General features: G+C 41.6%; 1 protein-coding gene across 1 annotated transcript in view; it reads right to left on the bottom strand.

Annotated features, from left to right (window-relative positions):
- Window positions 1–4529: 4529 nt before the first annotated feature.
- SAMM50 (SAMM50 sorting and assembly machinery component) overlaps window positions 4530–9848 on the bottom strand; it is a 38447-nt gene continuing 33128 nt past the window's right edge. The window contains exons 12-15 of the mRNA XM_054037875.1: window positions 9603–9670; window positions 8318–8464; window positions 6599–6740; window positions 4530–5732 (exon numbers count right to left, since the gene is read on the bottom strand). Of these exons, the coding sequence (XP_053893850.1) occupies window positions 5687–5732; window positions 6599–6740; window positions 8318–8464; window positions 9603–9670 (403 nt within the window). The 3' untranslated portion in view covers window positions 4530–5686. The remainder of the gene's footprint in view (window positions 5733–6598; window positions 6741–8317; window positions 8465–9602; window positions 9671–9848) is intronic.

Here is a 9848-nt window from a genome sequence, read left to right as displayed (position 1 = left end):
CCAACTACTTACCACTACTATAGGCTAACTATGTACAAAGACCCTTCCGACTGAGCACCACAGGCGGTAAGAATGAACTGAGGGGCGTAGGGCCAGTGGCACCTGATATACCCGTGGCATGAGCGTGGCACTCCAGAAGACGCCACATCTGGCCTGACAGGTACCACTAAGACACAAATCTCTGATGACCACACACATGGGCGCGTGCACACCTAGAATAGAATCTACATGAGCAAACACTCGAAGAAGAATGGCTGTTACTGAAACCAGTCCCAGAGATGGCATTGCCGCAGGAGCAGCAGCTGCACATCCTGGGTCTAACTCAAAGAAGCTTTTTGATGCCCTCCCCCAGAGAACAGCCCATTATGGAGCCTGCAGAAGACAGGGAATAGACAGAAGCCACTCCAAGGCCTGTAAAGTTTGTCTCTATTTTAATGTTTATTAATAGGGGAATGGGAGATTAATGAGGAGAGATTAATAAAACTGGGACTTTTCAGCTTGGAAAGGAGACAAAGGAAAGGAGGCAGGGATACGATAGGTGTCTAAAATCATGACTGGTGTGGAGAAAGTAAATAAGGAAGTGTTATTTACTCCTTCTCATAGTACAAGAACTAGGGCTCACCAAATGAAATTAATAGGCAGCAGGTTTAAAACAAACAAAAGAAGTATTTCTTCATACAGTGCAAAATCAACCTGTGGAACTCTTTGCCAGAAGATGTTAAGGCCAAGACTATAACAGGGTTCAAAAAAGAACCTATCCTCCATGAATTTATTTATCAAGGGCAAGGATGGTGTCCCTAGCCTCTGTGTGCCAGAAGCTGGGAATGAGCACCAGGGGATGGATCACTTGATTACCTGTTCTCTTCATTCCCTCTGGGGCACCTGGCATTGACCACTGTTGGAAGACAGGATACTGGGCTGACGGATCTTTGATCTAACCCAGTATGGTCACTCTTCTGTTCTACGAACCAAATGCAAAATGTATCCACTAATAGCAGATTGTACGCCAGTGCCTTTGCTCACCCCCACCTCCTATCTCCAGCACATGCAGTTCAAATTGGCAATCAGGAACCTTTAACAGTAAAATCTGAAACCAGATTTTTACTTGAAAGGTGCAGATTTTTGCTAGGGCATTCCTGTTTGTTCAAAATAACTTTACGTTGCCACTGTTGTGTGGTCACAGAGCAGTGTACTTACAATGGTCTAACAAACTATCTGAAAGCAATGAAGTGGGGGAGGGTGAGGAGAGGTGGAACTGCGTTCCATTTACAAATCGAGTAAGTTTTAGTTAAATACAGTCCACAGATGAGTCATGTGCCCCAAAACAAGACTGGTTTGAATTTTGCCCAGAAACATGCTGGGGAGAGAGAGGGTGTTAGGAGAATGGTCGTGGAGTTCTGCTTATTTGCAAGCAGTCGAAACCCATCTCCAACAGGATTTCAATCTGTCAAATGCACATTCAACAACCATTCTACCCCTGCTGAGTGTAATTAAACTCATCTTTTGCCAGGACCTCTGATATCGGGGTATGGCTTCATAAGTGAAGGCAAGAGGTACGCAGGATCCCCCAGAGTAACAATGGGGATAGTAACTGTTTGTGATGATGCCATTTGGTGGGAACAGTGTCCCAAGCCTGTTCATGAATGTAGATGCCTGATCAATTAAAAAAATCATTAACTTTTCCAGCGTGACCCACATTACATTCATAGAATGACCTCTGTAGTTCACAAGGACCTGCATAATTTTGCAATTTATGTACACCTCTACCTCGATATAACGCTGTCCTCAGGAGCCAAAAAATCTTACCGCGTTATAGGTGAAACCGCGTTACATTGAACTTGCTTAGATCCACCGGAGTGCACAGCTCTGCCCCCCCCGGAGCACTGCTTTACCGCATTATATCTGAATTTGTGTAATATCGGCTCGCGTTATATCGAGGTAGCAGTATATTTGCGCTCCAGGAGGGCAAACTATGGGCATGAGTCCCATCAAAATTTGGAAACTCCATTGCCTCAAAGCCAGCAATTACCTCAGGCATACCTTTTATGAACACCACTTTGGGGTAAACTACATGCCTGACTGCCTCAGAAACCTTCACTGCCACTTTACCCACAATTGACTTTCCAGAACCAAACTGGCTGGCAACCATAGGCCCCAACTCCCCCTGTGCCCAGTGGGAGCTTGACCCCGTTCCTCCAAGTCCCCACCCCTGCCCTGCCTCCACCCCTGAGCATACCACATCCCTGCTCCTCCCCCTCCCTCCCAGAAAGTCCTAAGTGTCACCAAACAGCAATTAGGCAGTGGGGCGAGGGGAGTGCTGAGGGGGAGGAGCAGGGATGTGACATGTTCGGGGGAGGGTGAGAAGGGGGGGAAGCGTAGCTGCCAGTGGGTGCAGAGCACCCACTAATTTTTCCCCATGGGTGCTCCAGCCCCGCAGCACCCATGGAGTCTGCACCTATGCTGGCAATGGACCTGTAGCAATCTGGGATGGCCATCTTCCAGATATTTATAGCAACCTGCTTCTGGATGAGCAGGGCTGCCTGCATGTGTGTCTTTGTGCTGAAGGGTTGGGGGCCAGCTGCTCACAAAGTTCCAGAAATGTAGTTTTCTTTAGGAAAAGTTCTGGACCAACTGCGGATCACCTCAGGTCTGCATGACAATGTGGTCTGACCACTCTGCTCCAGAAATGCCAGTCTAAGTCTAGGGGCATCAGCAGCTGTCCTGAGTGTCATGAGCAGAATCTGCCCGTTTGACTCTGCCATGTCTGTGTCTCCCGCTCCTCCATCATAACTCTATCAGGTGCCTTCAGTGGATCAGAAAATGCAGCTGAAATGTCCACCAGTGTCTCATGGAAGCTCTGCCCATTTCTGACACAGGAGTGAACGTGTAGCTCTTCAAAAGGCGCCTCCCTCATGTGGCTCACTTCAGCTGCTGTGGAGCACTCAGATCAAAATGACTGCTCAGCAGGATGTGTTGGGGTTGGTGGCAGTTCAAACTTGCAGTAGTGTGCAGGGTGGACAGTCAAGTTTTCTCACAGTACACCACAGCCAAAGAGCTAGAGTGCCCACATTTTGGGAGGGCAAAAAGGAGTCTGGGATATGGTTGACTCTGATCTGTGTGCTGCAGTGTGCAGTTCTGGGTTCAAATCTAGGTTAGAAAATTATTAACCTATGGTTGACAATCAGTGTAGACGCTCAAGCCCTGAGTTCTCTAACACAGGGTCAGATGACTCAAGTCCCATTAATTCTCAACCTGTATTGCAGTGTAGACATATTGCTGCAGCCTCTGTGGCTAAGTTTCAATTGGAGGTATGTCAACTACAACCATGCTAGCCTGGAGCCATCCCGGGCAATAACAATGTTTGATTTATATGATTGCTTCAAGGAAATACTTCTACACGTATTACATCAACTCTTACAAAGGCAATATACGCCAAAAAACAACTCTTTCATTATCCCTCAACTGTTCAATATCAGATCAGATTTCTGGAAATTAAAGTTGTGATTAACTGTAATTTCTTAGTGTGAAGACTGAAGCAATTTTTATAGATGTTTAGGATTCAATTCAGGCATGTCACCTTGCCTTTTAAAATGACTGATGGTTGTGGACTTGGTATTCTCTAGCCCTGGAAAGTACAAGATTTTAATTGACCTGGTTTTCCATCTGGCAACAAGCCTCATGTGTATATAAGGAGCTTTTCATATCGCTGGAGAGAGTGATAAAGCTAGTAGAAATTCATCTAATTTAGAAGCTTGAACAACTTGGACAAATTATACTTTTAGCTGCCATGAAACAATGCTTTATGTTACCCTTTATTATGTAAACATTCCCACTCCTACTAAAAGAGTTTTATGTCAAAATGCATAAACAACACTACAGGGAAACACTCATTTGTTGAGCCCCTTAATGTAATAAGACTTCACTTAGTGTAAAAGCTGTCCCTCATAACTGCTTTGTTAAATATTAATTTGTGGTCAATTTTAATTTCAAGAACTAAATTGCATTTGCTTTTCAATACACTGCTAATGATTCAATCAGATAAAGGTTCTTAAACTATCCTTTTACTGACAATCTATGCACCCCATTTCAAGTTCGCTATCCTGTTGATGCAGTGTTTTAAAACAGAGATGTTTGGGAAAGCAAATCAATACCATTATTAAGTGGGTTATCACTATGAGTAGAGCAGCAACTTTCACCAACATCAAAACAACTGGGGGTGAAATCTTGGCCTCATTAAAGTCAATGGGGAGTTTTGCCATTAAGTTCAGTGGGACCAAGATTTCACTCCTGGGCTTTATAGCTTTAGCCACTAAAGTCAGTATTTTGCAAGTGTGGTAAACCTGAGTCTTCAGCAGTACAAAGCAAGTCAAGAGAACGTGTTCATGCCTAATGATCAAGCAGTCCCTTGACTATTTTCTAGTCTAGGATCAGTACTGGACAATGGCTCAAAAGGACTTAGAAACCAGGAAAACCAACTGAACAAAGTAAGATAGTTACGCTGTATTAATTGGCATGCAAGACTCTACTGCTCCAGGACGAATCATTTTATTACTTATTTTTAATTTCTACAATGACTAACAAGAGAGTAGATTTTGATGCAAGGCAAGCAAATTTTATGCCTGTGCTGGTACATTTCAATGACAATTTAACAGGGCAAGTGACTTACACTAGCATCTTATAAGAATGCTTTTAAAACTCAAAAATATGCTTAGCCATTATAGCAGAGTGCAATTTAAAAGTGAAATGGATATTTAAAAAAAGTCAAAACTGGCTTTTGATATACAACCAAGTAATATGATAGAGGTATCAGATCTCAAATATAGACATTGCCAAAAAAAATCGTTGTCAACTGCTACAGAAAGTATTAAAGTACAAAATGCAGCTTTAAACCTGGCACTGCAAGACTTGTCTACAGTACAATATGACAAAGTATTTTAACTGCCTGCTTCACTGAGAGTCTGACGAATCAGCTGTTTCTGAATCAAGAATGTCTACTAATTATTCTTTGAATTTTACTATTCATTCAGGACAGTTGGGTTCAAATTTTTGAAAAGGGCAGGCACAGTTTTTAAGGTTCAATTTGCAGCTCATTCTACAACATTCAAAAACAGTATTTTTATCAGAGTACTTTCCTGCAGGTATAACCATTATGCTTGTTACACAGTGCTTGGTACTGGAATTTTTCATAGCATCCTCCCTATTCATCCAACTTGGCATAATGTAAGTACAGACAACAAATATCCCACTGTATTAACATTTAAATGGTGTGTGTGTGTGTGTGTGTGTGTGTGTGGATAGATAGGGCCATCCTAAACATCTGTTTGGCTTGCAATTGAAAGGGTTAGGGTTTTATGAAACAAGCAGACCACTGAGAATTATAATACTGTGGCATTATCCCAGCACTGGTTTCCAATATACCTATTTTTTTCATTTAAAGTATCAACAGCCTCAGTAAAAGTTATAGTTTTAAAATCCCATGAAAGAGTATGCCTGCCTTTGATAAAAAGCAGAGGTACAGTGCACCTTTCCAGCATAATTCTTTAATGTAGTTTCCTGTGAAGTCTGAGAGGTTAATCACTCAAAGGCATATTTATACTTTAAGGGGGAAAAAAAACCTGGAATCACTGAGCCATATTTTATTCAAGTGCTCTCTTTTTTGACAGAAGCATGAAGTGTTTCTGTAATATTACAGGAATCTTATTCCAGCTCCAAACTGGACACCATCACATATCCTGAAAGAAAAAGGTAACACATTTGTATTAGCATGATACATAAGGTATTTGTTTCTCTTTGGACAGTTCCCTCCTACCCCCCACCCCCGATTTTCACTATTTTTAATCCTTGGAAAATTACAATTCAAATATATTTTGAGAAAAAAGCTATGCTAAAAATTTTCCATGCTTTTTGGCCTATTGGTAATGGAAGATTACAGGCCAAATTCTGCACACTCACACCACCTCTAGCCCCAATGAAGTAACAGAATCTGGCACTATAAAACTAAGGATCCATCTTAACTATGTCAACAACTCAGAAAATAAAACCTGAGGTCAGCAAAAGTCTATTTGCAAAATCTGAAACTGTATTCCCACTGAAGCTTTCCGATTGTGTATTATACCATTCACTTGATAGATAAAATCATAGCTGGCTGCAAAATGCAATATAATCCCGCCCTCCCATTATTAATGCTTAACTTTCTAAAAAGATCTCTTTTTTCCAGGTGTGAAATTCCATGTTTGGTAACCTTTAAAATTTTTTGGCTGGATAAGGAAAAACATCAGCTGTTTGAGTCTGTATTTCCTTATTGTAAAGAAATAGAAGCTGCCACACTTTTATTCATACAATTTCAACAGTTGAACTCAAAGTACAGTGAACTTCGAAACCTGAGAGATAAATGGTTCTAAATTTGAGAAGTACTTCTGAAACCAATGTGGAAAAAGTTGGCTAAAAGAAAAGTGCTTCAGTGCTGAGAAATCTCCAAGGAATAAATAGATAAAGAACAAAAAAAAAAGACTAAAATTCTCACTGAAGCAGATAAATAAGATTCTAGGTACTCTTAAAAATTAATCAGTATTCTAAAATAAACTATAAAAACACAAACCTGTCACTACTTTGTACTCCCATAGGGATACAGTAGTTAAGTTCTAATCTAGCAATGTTTCCAAGTCTGAGCACTATTCCAGCACCATAAGACCATCGGATGAACTCAGCCAGCTTCCGGAGATGAGCTTTGGGACCGTCACCTGAGAAGTGAAAAACATTTGGAGACTGGGACTCAAACCACACCATCAAGATGTTCAAGGGTCAACTACATTTTCAGGGCCAGTATACCTAGCACTTTAGAACATCCACTACAAGCAAAGAATCTAACCACGCTACATACAAAGTGTCTACAACTCCCATGGATTCTCAGCATCTCAGATCCATCTCAGATTCAGGAATCAGTACTCTGTGTACTTCCTTTCTGGTGTTTAAGAGCCACTTTCTAATCTCCACAGTTATGGTACCCAGTATTAAAGAGAGCATTTAGCATCTTCAATAAGTTTCTACTAAATTTAAATCAGATTCCTATGCTGCTCAATTGTATACAAAATGCACCTTCACTGCATGAGTTGATTCACCTCTTCCTTCAAGCTATATAGGTAACAAATGTCACTATAATATTAGCTGCTCACCCACTATCTCCAGACTTCGGAAGAAAAGGAAGCTGAAGGAGTAAAGGGGGTGGGGGGCGTGCTGTGCGTGGGGTGGATCGAACTAGTTCTTGCACCCTTGAACATGTTACGGTACTACTACTTTTTAATTAATCTGAGCATAGAATTCTAGTTTGATTCTTCTGTTTGCCTGCAAACCCTCTTCAGAGTAGTCTGCCTGGGATAGTGGGCAGTATGGGTAAATCTACACTAGAAAGGTAAGTCAATCTATTACAGTCAATGCAGTCATTACTGCATTGGTGCGTGCCCACATTACCCTCCCTGGATCGGTGGTGCACATCCTCACCAGGAGTGCTTCCACCAACTTAAGAGGTGCAATGTGGAGAGTGGAGAGTCCAGTCTCTCAGCTCGGATGGCAGCTTCCTGCTGGGCGCCTGGCTGCTCCACAGGCTCCCAGTGGGCTGCCAACCCCGCTCTGCTCCTAGTTCCTCTCCAGGAGTGGGGGGAAGCCACCTGGGGCTTCTCGTGCCGGGGAACAGGATCCACCTGCCCCTGTTTCTCAAGCCCCTCCAATCCCTGCCAGGAGCTGGGCAGCCTTGTCAATTTCACAGCTCCTGCCCAGAAACTGACAAGGCAGCCAACAGCGATCTAAGCAAAGCAGTGTCTACACAGACACTGTTGCCCTAACTACACTGACAGAAGCTCTACACCTCTCGTGGACATGGAGTTAATATGTCGGTGCAGTAGGGCACTTATAGCAACAGAATGAACGCGGTGGTGTAGACACTGACATATTAGGTCGACATAAGCTGCCTTATGTCAACTTAACTGCATAGTGTAGACCAGCCCTAAGCAAGCACACCAGAAGGTGAACAAATAAATATATGGAAATACCACAATTAGACTTCCACCCACTGCTTCTGCAAATTGAAAAGTTCCTGTAACCCCCAGGCTTTAAAACCAAGTGCTGTAGATAGAACGGTAACTTTAGTAAACTTCTACCTGACCATCTGTCAAATATGCGGGCTACCAAAAGTTGCTTTTTATTGGCCCACTATATTATATGCTATAAATCAATAGCTTTGAGTAAACAAATATCTAACAACTTTATTATGCTCTTTGGACTTGGAGCATCAGCTTGCAATGGTTTATAAGTATCTTCTTACCATAGTTAAGATTGCAGAGGTTTCCAGCATTGAGAAAGAAGTGTGTTCTAAAGAGGTCTCCAAATCCCCCACGACCTGGCCGAAAAGGGAGAGGTGTGTACAAGTGCAGGCCCCCAGCCCAATAGGCTTCTCCTCCAAGGTAATCACCTACACGAGGAAAACATTGCAAAAACAGCATATACCATGGAATATACCAAAAGGAAACTTTTCTACATACAATACCGGAGGAACTTCCTAAATTGCTTTATATAGCTACCCGAGGTTTCCAATTCTCCCCATCCCCACCTCCAACAAGGATAAATTAACACTTAACTAACACTCTTTAATTCTCCTCAATGCTCTTCCTTTTTTCTCTCTGCCTTTAGACTAACTATTTGAAGCAGGGACCCGATAGGTGTTCAGCATTGTCCACCTACTGTACACCTCTGAAACAGATATCCCCATTTTAAAGAAAGGGAAATGATAGGATTGAGTGACTAACTTAGAGTCACATGAAGTCAGTAGTAGAGTGAGGATTAGAACTGAGGAAGCCCCTGGCTCCCAAATCCCCTTCTCAGCTTACACTCTCTCTCCTATACAAAACCCCATTGTTTTATATATAAAACTACATGAGCATATGCTGCTCCAAATATAGATTCAGTATGATCACGACTATAACCACATTTTGTTTTTTAAATCTTAGAAGGTAGTTTGCAAAAAATCAAGGTGACTCACTGGAGACTGAAATCTAGGTCACTTCTGTAAACAAAGATCAGTAAATTCAGATGAGATTCTTGAAGGTCAAAGACATTTTGTTAGCCCTGTCTCTTGCAATGATACCTGAAAGAAGCAGGGCTACTGAAGCAGTATTAACTCTGCCTCACCCTCAACTAGTTTTAGTACTAGCCATACATACACAATATCTTAATACCCTTTGAAGGATATTGGGAAGTTTTAAATATTCCTTTAAAAATGAGAAAGCTTAGAGAAGGATGTGTAAGGAGTTAAGGTACAATAGCCTAATCAAGCCTACACGCAGAGTCAGTTTAGAAGAAATATAACTGAGGGCTACTGTCTTTGTTCCATGGTGAACTAGTAACATAATAGGAGATCAAAGACACCTAAAACTTCTCAGACCCTTGGGATTATACCCACCGGTTCTGAGAGAGAATGCCAGAGGCAAAGCTGTTTCCAGTTATTTGAAATCTTAAGTGTAACAAAGATACAAACCCTAGCCTTAAAAACGATTAATATTATTAATATTATCAATCTATTGATATTAGATTGGGATTTAAGAGTCTCAGACCTTCGCTCTGGGGTCCAATGCTGTACATACTGAATCCACGCACGCTCGTTGGTCCACCAAGGTAAAACCTAATGAACAAAGTCATTTTTAATCAAATAAATAATCCTTAGTAAAAGTGTTCTAGTTAAATTGTAAAATATACACTTATCAATTCTTTGACATTTATATTCAGAATTACAGGAAACCTTTTTACAACTGAAATGCTTTTAAAAAGTTACAAGAGCTGTAAACAACTCAAATCAATAG

Source organism: Malaclemys terrapin, chromosome 1 (assembly GCF_027887155.1).
Source record: "Malaclemys terrapin pileata isolate rMalTer1 chromosome 1, rMalTer1.hap1, whole genome shotgun sequence".
Classification (NCBI taxonomy): Eukaryota; Metazoa; Chordata; order Testudines; family Emydidae; genus Malaclemys; species Malaclemys terrapin.
This window is presented reverse-complemented; position numbering and strand designations above follow the sequence as displayed.